This window comes from Tarenaya hassleriana, unplaced genomic scaffold (assembly GCF_000463585.1).
Source record: "Tarenaya hassleriana unplaced genomic scaffold, ASM46358v1 Cleome15, whole genome shotgun sequence".
NCBI classification, from domain to species: Eukaryota; Viridiplantae; Streptophyta; class Magnoliopsida; order Brassicales; family Cleomaceae; genus Tarenaya; species Tarenaya hassleriana.
In genome coordinates, this window is record NW_010964923.1 from 197,153 (window position 1) to 210,938 (window position 13,786).

The 13,786-nt window shown below is 39.9% G+C and overlaps 4 protein-coding genes across 7 annotated transcripts; 3 read left to right on the plus strand and 1 right to left on the minus strand.

Moving 5' to 3' along the window:
* Nucleotides 1-513: 513 nt before the first annotated feature.
* On the plus strand, nt 514-3,010 carry LOC104808525 (UDP-glycosyltransferase 82A1). Its single transcript, XM_010534213.1, has 2 exons — nt 514-979; nt 2,050-3,010. Exons 1-2 carry the CDS (start codon nt 514-516, stop codon nt 2,958-2,960), a joined length of 1,377 nt encoding a protein of 458 aa, XP_010532515.1. The 3' UTR covers nt 2,961-3,010.
* A 553-nt stretch (nt 3,011-3,563) lies between these two features.
* LOC104808526 (OTU domain-containing protein DDB_G0284757) lies at nt 3,564-6,827 on the plus strand. Of its 4 annotated transcripts, none has more exons than XM_010534215.2 (10): nt 3,564-3,731; nt 4,298-4,519; nt 4,686-4,759; nt 4,902-4,956; nt 5,049-5,123; nt 5,583-5,656; nt 5,762-5,810; nt 6,053-6,137; nt 6,353-6,409; nt 6,524-6,827. In XM_010534215.2, the coding sequence occupies exons 2-10, from the start codon at nt 4,316-4,318 to the stop codon at nt 6,565-6,567; spliced, it is 717 nt and encodes a 238-aa protein (XP_010532517.1). In that variant the 5' UTR covers nt 3,564-3,731; nt 4,298-4,315; the 3' UTR covers nt 6,568-6,827. The 4 variants fall into 4 exon arrangements, with proteins under 4 accessions (XP_010532517.1, XP_010532516.1, XP_010532519.1 ...); XM_010534214.2 differs by having other exon boundaries at nt 3,565-3,723; XM_010534217.2 differs by lacking the exon at nt 3,564-3,731 and adding an exon at nt 3,785-3,866.
* A 560-nt stretch (nt 6,828-7,387) lies between these two features.
* Nucleotides 7,388-12,343, plus strand: LOC104808528. Its single transcript, XM_010534218.1, has 6 exons — nt 7,388-7,788; nt 8,205-8,356; nt 8,684-8,740; nt 9,017-9,092; nt 9,263-9,401; nt 9,541-12,343. Exons 1-6 carry the CDS (start codon nt 7,737-7,739, stop codon nt 11,420-11,422), a joined length of 2,358 nt encoding a protein of 785 aa, XP_010532520.1. The 5' UTR covers nt 7,388-7,736; the 3' UTR covers nt 11,423-12,343.
* A 340-nt stretch (nt 12,344-12,683) lies between these two features.
* On the minus strand, nt 12,684-13,518 carry LOC104808529 (protein JAZ13). The gene is given in 4 exon segments (XM_010534220.1): nt 12,684-12,977; nt 12,979-13,004; nt 13,099-13,189; nt 13,395-13,518. Coding segments are annotated over 4 exon segments (327 nt in total). The 5' UTR covers nt 13,469-13,518; the 3' UTR covers nt 12,684-12,841.
* Nucleotides 13,519-13,786: the final 268 nt, after the last annotated feature.

The window sequence follows — 13,786 nt, forward strand, 5'->3', positions numbered from 1 at the left end:
AAGTGAGAATTTAAATGAATATTTGATGGTATCACATAATATATATATATATATATATATATATATATAATTTAATCATTATGTTAGTGTTGCAATATTACTTCATTTCTATTTAAATGTATGTGCCATTGTGGTAATTAATTCAATCTCTTCAAAACATAGATTTAAAATTCATCGATTTGTGCCTTCACATACAACAATATGTTTACATATATATATGTATGTATGTATTAATGGATTTTCAACCGTATAATAACGTTTTATTTCAAATTTTTTTGTGACACGCTAGCACCAAAAGCTAACCAACTAAAATAAATTATGTGGTATCTTTTTTACTTAATCATAAAAATACACATAATTATATATATATATATATAACAAAAATTAACACATGCATTATGTTGCATAGTTAAATCAAATAATAATCTCCAACCGATCTTGACTTCCCCTTTATAAACTCTCCTCCACACCAACCAGCAATTACAAAACCACGACCCAAAAACAAGAGAAAAAATGAAAATGATCGAAAAGCCTAAGGTCATATTCATCCCTTACCCGGCTCAAGGCCACGTCACCCCAATGCTACATCTCGCCTCGGCCTTTCTCAGCCGTGGATTCTCCCCTGTCGTCCTCACGCCGGAGCCCATCCACCGTCGGATCTCGTCGGCTAATCTCGGCCGTGAGATCGATTTCATCCCTTTATCCAACGGTCCAGATTGTCCGGACGCGTCGCCGGGAGATTTCTTCTCCGTCGAGAACGCCATGGAAAACGTCATGCCGTCTCAGCTAGAGGGGATACTGCTTCGTGCCGGCGCGAGAGTGGGTTGCGTGGTGGTGGATCTGTTGGCGTCGTGGGCCATAAGAGTTGCCGGCCGGTGCGGAGTTCCGGCGGCCGGATTCTGGCCGGCGATGTTGGCTTCGTACCGTGTGATCAATGCCATTCCCGAGCTTGTACGGACGGGCGTCATTTCCCGTTCAGGTAACGTTCTATCATAGGCTAAACTAATTCTAAATATGAAAATGCCATTTTTCGTACCAATAATTAAAAGAAGAAAAGAATTTTCGTACAAATTATGAAAACATTTAACCTAAAACGATATTTCACCGTTGATTTACCTTCTTCATAATTTATAGATAGATTTTTTTTTAAAATGAATATGTAATATGTTAGTAATTTTTTAACCAAAACAAAATATGTTAGTAACTTTTTTTGTACGTTTTGAATCATATTATTATTTCTCTGCAAATACATTTGAATGCATCGCGATTATATTATTTAATAGTAAACTGATTATTAGGGTACGAGCAAACTATAAGGAATACACGATGTTTTCATAAATATGAGCCCTAAAAATTCGCATTTACGGGTTTTGAATTCAGCGTTATAGCTTTTAATTTATGTGCTTTTTATCGTGTTTATAATGTTTAATCCGCTTTTAATTAATTTTATCTGCATACTAGTATAAAAAAAACATTGTAATCTGCGGGTCAAATAATTACGTGCCAAAATGCATGTAATAATCAATGGTGGTGGAAGTGATTAATTTAACCAATAAAAGGTTCGGTTATTGGATCGTCAATGACCATCACATGAGATAAGGCGCCGATAACGCTCAAATCATCGACATTTGATATATTTGGTCTGCTTTACATTATGTATACATAGTATATTCAAGTTCATTTATATATATATATATATATATATATGATTGTATAATCAAGAATAATGTATTGTATGACATGTTACAAGGATAACATCGATTGCCGCAGCTAATGCATCTTAGATAATTATCGATCCTTCCGCGAATCCTTCGCATATACTCTAGATAATTTAACGAAAAAGCAACAGCAATTGTTTATGGTGGAATTTATCGTATTATATACATATATATATATATATATATATATATTCAAACAAACGTGCATGAAAAATAGAACACGCATGGCATTTGCATCCCTTCTTTGAACAAAACATTGGGCGGTTCCCAATGATTAAATAATTAACGATTAGTGACAAAATTTCCGTCTTTTACGTACTCCTATTTGCAGGTCGTCCTCGTCAACCGGAAAGCCAGATTTTCTTGCCGGAGCAACCAGTTCTGACCGCCGGAGAACTTCCATGGCTGATCGGAACTCCGGAAGCTCAAAAGGGAAGATTCGAATTCTGGGAAAGAACCCTAGAAAGATCCAAAACTCTCCGGTGGATCTTGGTGAACTCCTTCAAGAGCGAGTACGATCATCATCTCATCGGCCAGAACACATCCTACAAACGTCGGAACGAAGAAGACAAAGAGAACGGTCCACGTATCATTCACGTCGGCCCCTTGAACAAGATCCATGCAGATACCACGTTGACAAAAAACCCTAGCTTTTGGGAAGAAGACAGAACATGTCTCGACTGGCTCAAACAACAAAAACCAAACTCAGTAATCTATGTCTCATTCGGAAGCTGGGTCTCTCCCATTGGAGAGTCCAAGATAAAGAGCTTGGCTCTAGCCCTAGAATCGTCAGGGAAGCCATTTCTCTGGGCATTGAAACCTGCATGGCAAGAGAGTCTACCAAAAGGGTTCATGAAAAGGGTAACGACTAGGGTTAAGAACCAGGGGAAGATCGTGAACTGGGCGCCTCAAAGGGAGATCCTTAAGAACGACATCGTAGGTTGTTATCTGACACACTGTGGATGGAACTCAACTATGGAAGCAGTGGAATGTTCACGGAAGATGTTGTGTTATCCAGTGGCCGGAGACCAGTTCGTGAACTGTGGTTACATCGTTGATGTCTGGAGGGTTGGGGATAGGGTTTTAGGGTTTGGAGAAAAGGAAGTTGAAGAAGGAGTGACGAGAGTTATGGAAGATGATGAGATGGGCGAGAGGTTGAAGAAGCTGAGAGAGAAGGTCATGGGCATGGCGAGTGAAAGTGATTTTAGTTTTGGGGATGTATTTGTGGAATATTTTGATTAGATTTTCGAGATATAATTAGTAAATTATGGTTAGGGCAATGATTTTTACTGATAAATGTCATTAAAATGGTATACACAAACCAAAATTCATCCTTCATTTGATGAATTAGACGGATATGAATAATGAAGATCGTATTTCAATATATGTATCACCTAATCATCTCGTATATATAATAACACATCGATTTCATTGTTTAAATTTACATGAAAGTGTATATAAAGTTAAAATTCATGCTTGTCTTACATTTTCTTTAATGAACTAATCATAAAGTATGTAATAAACTGATACAACTAAATACTATTACGTAGTCATCAGCACAATAATAATAACAATTATAAATTTATAATAATAATGATATTAGTTTTTTTAAAAAATAATAATGATATTAGATTTTAGGAAACGCGTTTCAAAGTGTTCCATAATCCATATCATGAAAAGTTAACCTACCGGTGACGTATACGTAATTCATATTTACGAGACATAGCCACGTGGCGAGATTACGGTGATGTCAGCAGACCGTATCTGTCGTGAGCCGTCACTATAATTAGAGATTTATTCAAATAAAATAAAGGATTTCAAAGATGGATAATTTATTTTTTTTTCTTGGACACGGGACACGACTCGGTCAGCGACTCAGCAACCTGGCCGACGATCATTTAGACTACACAAGGGAAACGGGGACCCAAAAAAAAAAAAGGAAAAAAAGGGAATTTCGTGGGAAAGAAGAAGGGGAACCTCTCTGGGAGGATTTTCATCGTTCCCGGTAATCACGTCGGTGACCTAATCCATTTACCTTCTTCCTTGGAGTTTTCCATTACGTATTTTATGCTTTTCTTCCAAGTTTGTTGTTCCCCTTTGCTTTGGCTGACCAAATTGGGAAATTGAGATTGCGAAGTCAAGAAAACGGTTGAGTTTATCTGTCTGCTTGTGTTTCCGATTCGGTATTCGTGTGATCTTTAGTTGATTCCTTTTGCATTTCCGGCCGAATTTGGTTCTGATTGGATTCAAAGTCAGAGGTTTTAGGTTCTGGGCACGAGTTTCTGGTATTGTTGAGCTCAAGCTTGTCCATGAATTGAGATTTTTTCCGTTTCTTATGATCCAAATAGATAGATTGACTGCAACATTTCATCTGGGTTTCTGTTCGTTTGTGTGTTTGAATGGAAAGTTAACATCTTTAGGCGGGTTAAAGGCTGAGATTGCCATTAGTTTGTGGCGTTATGATCATTGAATGGTTTAGATAGTTGCTTGTTATGATTGTTAAAGGCTAATGCTTTCGTTGTACGGTGGCATTCAAACTGATTGAAAAAAAAAACATTTTCTTTGTGGTTGTTTCCTAGGTTGTCTCTACAAACACGATGGATGACAACAGTAGGAATGCGTTTGCAAGTGCTAGTGCTAGTGCCAGTGGAAGTGCAAGTGTGAGTTCGAGCTCAAGTTTCAGTAGCAGTTTGCCTGATACAGAAGATGATCATACCATTGCACGCATATTAGCAGAAGAGGAGAACTCGAGAACTGATCGCAAGCTCGGGAAGAGATTATCTCATTTGGATTCTATTCCGGTATGATACGCCTCCTTTACCTAATCTTCTCTATATGTGCATGGAAGTGGTAGTTAAGATACCGTTGATATTCGGGTTTCTCATTGAAATCCTTAGAATCCTTTTCTTTATAATTTCCATCCCCGTAACATATGTTTCTCTTGCATGGATTTCTTGTTCTTGGCAGCACACTCCTCGGGTTAACAGGGAAATACCCGATGTAAATGATGCAACACTAGACCACGAGCGGCTCTCTGAGAGGTTTTTCATCTTTAATTTAAGCACTTTCATGCATCAAAGACCATGGATGGGAAAAGTGGTTGAAATTAAGTTGCTTCTGCTCTAAATTAATGTTTATGCATTTCTTCACCATGCGATTTTTTATAGTTCCCTTTTACTTCAGGTTGGCCACATATGGTTTAGCTGAACTACAGATTGAAGGTGATGGCAACTGCCAGGTATGTTCATAGGAAAACCCATATGCATCTCAAAGCAAATGGCGTCTTTGGATTTGTATATATAAATGATGTCCAATCTATTTGTTCAACAGTTCCGAGCTTTAGCAGACCAGCTTTTCCGTAATCCAGATTACCATAAACATGTACGGAAGCAAGTTATAAAGCAGGTACAGTCGAAAGAACACTAGACACCACCACCTTGTTTCTTATATCGTAAACCAATAGCTCTCCTCGGAACAAATTTGGACTCCTTAGATCATTGTTTTTGTACCTTTGGCTTTTATCCTTTCTTCTTCCATACTCCAGAGACCTTCCCTCTACAAAATTGACCTGGCTAGCTTTTTTGCCTCCACTATATAATTTCTGTGCCTCGCTGTTATCTCTCTCCGGGAGTTCTTGTCAAAACCTGCCCATTTGAATGACTTATGGGCACTGGGCAGAGTCTGAATTTTCATAGTATATGCCTATTTGTTTTGTTTATGTATGCATTCTTCCGAACCATGTCAGGTTATTGCTTATGTTACATACCGAAAGTACTCGGCCAATTAGGTTATTGCATTCAAAATTTCCGTGAACTGTTTTCTACTCGATCATGTGGCAATTCTGACTTATCATGTGTTTTTCAGTTAAAACTCCACCGCAAGTTATACGAGGCGTACGTGCCAATGAAATACAGAAGCTACAGAAGGAAGATGAAGAAGTGAGACATCATCTGTGGTGACCCTTTTTTATGTTTTTGTTGTAAAAAAGAGTGAAGTGATTATACTCATTGGTTCCATTCTTTCTAATGTTTGGATGCAACCAGACAAGGCGAATGGGGAGACCATGTCACTCTTCAAGCTGCTGCAGATCGTGTAGGTTATATAAAGATATATATCGTCTTCTGTCTTTTACTTTTCCTTCAACGACTTAATAATGATCTGCGATTAGTTTAAACAAGAACAAACCTTGAGATCAGAGAATTTTGGGCATTATTTTTCAAAGCCCATTTGCTTTCTAAAGGAATACCTGCATATTTGAGGAATCGAAAGGCTTTGTTGCTTATGTTTCGTTTCTTCTTCTTAAACCATTGGCTGCTGACCCAGCGTTACTGCAGTTCGAAGCCAAGATCTGCTTAGTCACATCCTTCCGTGATCAATGCTACATCGAGATTCTTCCCCATAACAAGAATCCCATCAGAGGTACACCTTCTCTCTCTCTCTCTCTCTGTTTGGTTCACTATCATACTCTTTTGTGGCTTCTTAAGAAACAAAGATGGTTTACATTCTTGTTGTTGAGACCATTGCTCAAATGTGGTACTGAATAAGCAGCATTTGAGGAGGACCCGTTATTTACTTCTTGTTCTGCGATATCTTTCACTTTCTTCGCTGACCCGATTTCACGTCCTTTCCTCCAGAGGTCTGGCTTAGCTTCTGGAGCGAAGTGCATTACAATTCGCTATACGCAAGCGGAGGTAAGATCGAGTTCATCCCCCCAAATCTCAAAGTCATTCCCTCGCACAATGCACCTCTGAGTCTCTGATCATCTCTCCATTGTTTTCTGGTGTGTTGTTGTTCCTCCCTCACAGATGTCCCCACAAGAAAACAGAGAAGGAAACACTGGCTCTTCTAGTCCTAAATATCCTGAAACCCAATAAAGTCCCAAACTTTGAGAAAGTTCAGATATCAGTTGGATCATAGTTTATACGGTTCCTTCATTGGGTCCATATCCATATGCTTTGTGTATTGCCAATGCTCAGTATAGTCCTTGAAGCTCTGTTTTTCTCTCTCTCTTTTACCTCTTTCTATTGTGATGTAACTCTTTATAGTTATAGTGCAGTGATTCATAAATCACAAAAAAAATGGGATTAAATTCGACCGACCGTATGAATAGTCACATGGGCCATATCACTTAACTTGCGCAATTACCTGTTCTTATATGGTGTACGCATTTGATTTTGCCCGATTTTAAGTGGATTAGGTTGAGGTTTCTAACAAGTAATGGACAAAAGTCACTACGAATCTTATGTAAGATGAGTGGATCTTTCGCGATTCGGTTTGAAATTTTAGTTGTTTGGTTCGGAAACGGTTTATTTGATATTCTAAGATTTATACCAAATTAGTACAGTAAATTACTCGATAGGGTTCAGTTTTGGTTTTTATTAAAAAATTTAGATTTTCTAAAAAAAAATTGGATTTTTGAGAATTTCCTCTCTTGGAATAATGAGGGTTAACTTGCTAATTGTGTAACATAAATTGGTGATTAGAACATTGTACATGACTTAATTTCAGTAAAAGGTTGTCGGAACATCATATAATAATAACAACAAAGCTAGAAATTGATGGTAAAATGTTATGTAAGAAGAATAAAAAAAAAGAAAGGAAATCGAATAAATCGTAAAGAAGAATAAAGAAAAGGAATATGGGGGAGGATTTTTTTTTTAAACGCGTCAATGAAATGCACGGCGAAGGAAAGAGAACAGAAAAAAAAAACTTACCTTTCTTCTTCTTCTTCTTCTTCTTCTTCTTCTTCTTCTCTCTCGGAGAGTGATTTTATTCGGCTTTCCTGCAATGTTTTTTTTCTCGCGTTTTCTCGGAAAATTGCAAACCCTAGGAAATTTTTAGCCGATTTACTCACCCTTTTTGTCTTTTGTTCATCTGTCATCTCATTGACGGCGCCTCTCCGAAGAAACGAAAACCCTAGAGACGAGGGTTCGACTGCGGCCATGGGTTTTCGTTGTTTCTTTCATTTCCTCGATTTCTAGAGCTTCGACTTGTTGGCGTCGTGATTTCCAGTTGACCATGGAGAGATCCGATTCCAGGGGTTCCTACGACTTTTCTCGGGCTTCCTCAGGTTCAGCTCCTCCCGCTTTGATCACTTTGCGTGTTTGAAATCGATCTAGTATTAGGTCTTGTGTGCTTCAGCTGCGAAGCTGATATTGGATCCGGTTTGTGAATCTTTTGATTGGTTTGGTTCCTCATAGATGAGAAAGTGAAGGACGGTAGATTACCCCTGTGAGTTTATGTTGTTTGATTTTGGTTCATGGATTTTCCGGGGTTTTGGTTTCTTTCGGGCCACGGAGATTGTAAAATTGCTCCTTTTGCTAAAATTTCACATTTTTTTAATTATGGAATTTCATGTTTCTAGTACTGCAGTAGCTTATTAGAGGATTTACTGGTTCGCTTATTCATAGTTCTTGTTATGTGAAGCATAAATCCAACCATGTTTGTGGCAGTGTTTGCTGAAAAAGATCTTACTATCTTCTGCAGATGCTGCACTATTTGATGCATCCCAATATGAGTTTTTTGGTCAAAATGTTGTGGAGGAAGTGGAACTGGGGGGGCTCGAGGACGAAGAGGCGAAGGCTGCTGTTCTGGGATATGCTGATGAGGATGCGTATCACTTGTTTGATAAAGGAGAGGTATTGTGCTTCTCTGTTACAACTTACAATGACATTATGATAATATATATGAATGAAATCGACATCTGTAACTGGAACAGAAATAACGTTTATCTGTTTTCTCGTTAAGAAACATTTAGATTCAAAGCATTAGTCATGTATGATCTCCGGTTGATCTGACCTCAGTTTCCGGAGGAGTTTTCTAATACATTAAAAGATAATGAATTGCAAGTTTTGTCCTTTGTCTTTTCGCTTCTCATTGAAATTGTGTCCTGGTCTGCATTTGATAACTTCTTTATCTATTCATCTATTTGTTGCATCTAATGCATTTATGCTGGTTGGTTCCAGGGTACTGGGTTAGGGTCTTTGTCTGACATGGACGATCTCGCGACCACTTTCGCAAAGGTCAGTTTGTTCATCATTTACGTTCATGTAGATTATTAGCTTGTCTGTTTTAAGACATGCAGATGAGTATGATGATCTTATCATGGTTGATTACTGTACCATGGCTTTCATACAGCAGTTGATCTCCCTTTTATGTAGACAAGCAAACTATTTTAACAAATATTTCGACTAAGCGCCCTTAAGAGCTGAAGGGCATGCCCTTCAAATTTTATTTTTTTTTGGCTTTGTGTGATGATATGCAGGTTCTGTTTTTGTTGTTTGTTTTATTTTTTGCAGTTGAACAGGGTTGTTACTGGACCCAAACATCCTGGAGTTATTGGTGATAGAGGATCAGGATCCTTCTCAAGGGAAAGTGAGTTAAATTCCTCAGATCAATTTCTTTAATGATTTCCTACTCTTTTGTGTTTTCTGTCCCTTTACCTATCTATGATTGGTAACTTTACCTGTTTGTAATGCTCATTTTTCTGTTTTAAGAAAGATGACTTTTGTGACTAGCCGTTTCTAACAGTCAACTATATCCAGGTTCATCTGCTACAGATTGGACGCAAGATGCAGAGCTTTCAAGCTGGTTGGATCAGCATATGCTAGACGTACAAGCTCAGGAAGCTAAGAGATGGTCCTCACAGCCTCAATCATCCGAGCGTTCGAAACCTTTGTGCAGGACATCCTCTTATCCTAAGCAGCAACCGCAGCTGCATCACTATAACAGCGAACCCATTATTGTACCAGAATCAACTTTCACATCTTTTCCACCTCCTGGTAGCCCCTCAATCATCCGAGCGTTCGAAACCTTTGTGCAGGACATCCTCTTATCCTAAGCAGCAACCGCAGCTGCATCACTATAACAGCGAACCCATTATTGTACCAGAATCAACTTTCACATCTTTTCCACCTCCTGGTAGCCGATCTCAGCAGGCTTCATCCAGCCATCTGCATCGTGCTCCTTCTCTTCCTGGGACAGCCCAGTTGGCCTTATCTGCACCAAATGTTTCTCCACTGTCAAGTTCTAATCTTCATGTAACGGGATTGTCAAATGTCCCCCACTATGGTGGTAATCTGGCAAGATTTGCATCTGGTGGACCCACACTTAGTAACATGGTGCAACATCATTGGTTCAGTGACTCTGGCCTCCTACACAGGGATCATTCTGGACTATTACATAGTCTGGTGCAACAACAGCAACCCCACTTGCCCCCACGCAACGGTCTTCTGTCACCACATTTGATTTCCCTTCCGCAGAGACAATCCCTAGCCCATCTTGCCGCCTTTCAATCCCAGCTGTATAATTCATATCCTTCTCCGTCACGTAAAGCGCCATTTGGGGCTGGTGAAGGTCGGGAGCATAAACATAGGTCATCTCACAGAAGCCGAAAGAACAGAGGCATCTCCCAACAGGCGTCGGATATATCTAGTCAGAAAAGTGAGGGTGGATTGCAGTTTAGCTCAAAGTACATGACTTCGGAAGAAATAGAGAGTATTCTCAAAATGCAGCATTCCAATTCACACAGCAATGATCCTTATGTCAATGATTATTACCACCAAGCTCGGCTTGCTAAGAAGTCTGTTGGATCAAGGGAAAAACCTCACTTCTATCCTTCTCACCTGAAGGAGCACCAATCTCGGTCCCGTAATAGTACTGAGCAGCACCCACAAGTTCACATCGATGCTCTTGGGAAGATTACCCTTCCTTCCGTTCGTAGGCCGTTGGCCCTAGTTGAGGTCGACTCTCCTCGTGGGTCTAGTGAGGGAAGCTCAGATCATAAGGACTCTGAAAAGCATTTGGATCAGGAACCTCTGGTTGCTGCTAGGGTTACTATTGAAGACGCTCTTGGAGTTCTCATTGACATAGATGACATCGATAGGATTTTGCAATTTAATCGGCCCCAGGACGGAGGTGCTCAACTCAGGAGAAAGAGGCATATTCTGCTGGAAGGCTTAGCAACATCACTTCAACTTATTGATCCATTCAGCAAAACTGGTCAGAGAGCTGTGTTGACCGCAAAGGATGATATCATTTTTCTACGGATTGCGACTCTTCCCAAGGGTCGGAAAATGCTTACAAAGTATTTGCAGCTTCTTGTCCCTGGTAGTGAGGTTGCCCGGATTGTTTGTATGGCTGTTTTCCGCCACTTGAGATTTCTGTTCGGTGGCCTTCCCTCAGACACAGCAGTAGCAGAGACAATTTCAAAACTTGCCAAGGCGGTAACGGTGTGCGTTCAAGCCATGGATCTCAGGGCACTGAGTGCTTGCCTTGCAGCAGTAGTTTGTTCCTCAGAGCAGCCGCCTCTCCGTCCCATCGGAAGCCCTGCTGGGGATGGTGCTTCTCTCGTCTTGATATCTCTTCTTGAGAGGGCTGCTGAAGTACTCGTTCCTCATGTGAATCACACTAATCATAACGACGGACTGTGGAGGGCCTCGTTTGATGAATTTTTCACACTTCTCACCAAGTACTGCAGGAGTAAATACGAGACAATCCGCAGTCAGAACCAGGGGAGTGCAGATATTATGGAGTTAGCCATAAAGAGGGAGATGCCTGCAGAGCTTTTACGGGCAAGTCTCCGTCATACCAGTGAAGTCCAGAGAAACTATTTACTGAACTTTGGCCGTAAACCATCACCCGTTGGCGAGTCCTCATCCCATGCAAGGGGCGGCCAGATCAACTCTGAAACCGTGAGGGTTTAAACTAGAGCAAACAAACTGTTTGCATTTATACCGGGCTCTCGATTTTTATGGGTAAAACATTCTGAGGAGGTGGATATGGGCAGTGGACATGGAGGGTCAAACTTTAAGTACAGTATCTGGTGTTGGGTATCTTTCAGAGGGTGAATTCAGGTTGTAATGCATTTAGATTTCTGCTTTCTTTCTCTCTTTTACTTGGTTTCCTTTCTTTTTCTGGGGAATGATGGACCAACGCACAGCTGTATTTATGGTGGGGAAAAAAATTGAAACTGGGAGTTGGTTACTGGAAGCAGTGGGCTTCTGGGGAGCGGTATTTTGGTGCTCTGTGTCGAGAACTCCTTGAGAAAATTAGGACACTTTTGGGAACAAATTTAGGGTTTAGGAGTTTGGGAATGGAAGGAAGGATTAGTTGTTTTGTACAGAATGTGTTTGCAGATGCTGATGATGTACCCTTTTGGCGGAATCTCCTGGTCTGAATCTATCTCTCTCTCTCTCTGTGTACCGTGGCAACTATGCTCGGGGAGAGAGAAATTAAAGTCATTGACATGGCCATGGGAAAAAAGAATGGCGGCGGGGGAGCTAGGGACAAACAAGACAAGACGGTTGCTGATCTTCTGCCACTGTCTCCGGTAGCTGACAGGTTTGGTTGTGGACTGGTGTGGGGGAAAAGATTTTACTTTTGTACTCTGTTTCATCTGGTATGGGCATGCAATAACGATTGGAACGTGTAAAAAAAGGAACCGTCTTTGAAAGAATTTATAACTCCAGAACTCATGTATCTTTTGGATCCAATGTCATGTGTGATTCAGCCGTTGATGATGTTGATCTCTCTTCAATCATATGTGTCATTGCTCTGTTAAGAGAAAGTTTGTCTCCGAGTCATTTGTAATGTTTCTTTTGTCTTATTTTCAGATACTATTTTCACTTTCTTGTCAGTATCATCTAATTAGGGATGGGTGTTTCGGGAAACGGTTCAGGTTCGGGACGGAATAGATCGGTTCGGTTCTTTCGTTTTACAAAAATAGCTACCAATCGGGTTTTTTATTGTATTCGGTTCGGTTTCGGTATCGGTTCGGTTCGGTTTCGGGTTTTATTAAAAAAATGTTAGATTTTCTTTAAAAATATTCGGTTTTTCGGGATTTTTAAAGTTCGGTTCGGTTCGGTTCCGGGAAAATTCGGTTCTCTAAAAATGGTACCGTTCGGGAAATAACAACGGTTTCGGGTCGGGAAAAATACCGTTTTAACGGTTCGGTTCGGTTCGAGATACATTACGATTTACGACATTTCTTCGATAAAAACCACTGGAAGGGAGAGAGTAAAGAAATACTTGTTAGATCCCCCTTCATGTCAGGGAGCAAAAAAAAAACTTTTTTTTTGGGGTTTGGTCGTGTTCTCGTGGATTGGAAAGATGGCACATTAGGGTTAGAAATTGGGAGATGATGTGGAAGAGGAGCAGTAAGGAGAGAGGGCCTGGCTTCTCATCTTCCTCTTCTCCAAAAACCTCTGCAGCGATCTCTTCACCCTGAACCCTAACGGAGATCCTATCCCCACTAACGGCATTCCCCATCTCAATTATGGCCCTTATCTTTAACACACACATCATGCAAAAAAAAAAAATCAATAAATAAATCAGACAATCAAATAATATATTATAACATGAATGGTGATAATTACATTACCTGGAGCTCCTCGACGTCGTATACGCATAATCTCCCATTATAGAGAACGATAATCTCCTTGGAACTTACGGTGAACGACGCATTAGTAGCCCTATAACAAACCCATTTAATTTTTTTGTCTTATAAAATTTCGATTCATATTACAGGCTTGTATATCAGAAACCCAATTCCAACAAATCGGCAAAAAAAAAATAAAATAAAATAACTACTTTCTTTTGGGCAAAACATTGGGGGTGAAATTGAGCAGGACTGAAAATAATGGGGTAGGATTTAGAAATAAATAAAACAGAACTCACATTGATTGTCGGCGGCAAGATGGCGCCGGGGGATCCACCGGAGATAGCCGGAGATCGAAGCTGCAATTCCTCATTCTCTATGAGATGTTGGGAAAAAAAACAAGGGTTTGATATTTGATGGGTCGGTCGTTATATATTGGAAGGGAGGATAGAAATCTATTTGAAATACATGCAAGTAAAAGAAAGAGCACGTGGGGAAATAGATGAAGATATTTTAGGAAAGAAAAGTGAAATATCTTGGATTTTCGACACGTGTTTCACGTTTTCAACGTGGGAACCTAAAAAGGGGTAGATATTCAATGTTTTTTTTTATTTGTGTTCGAGTTTATATAACTTCAATATGCGGACTGATTGTGTATATTTTAGACGTTTGGATCGTTAATATTTATTAA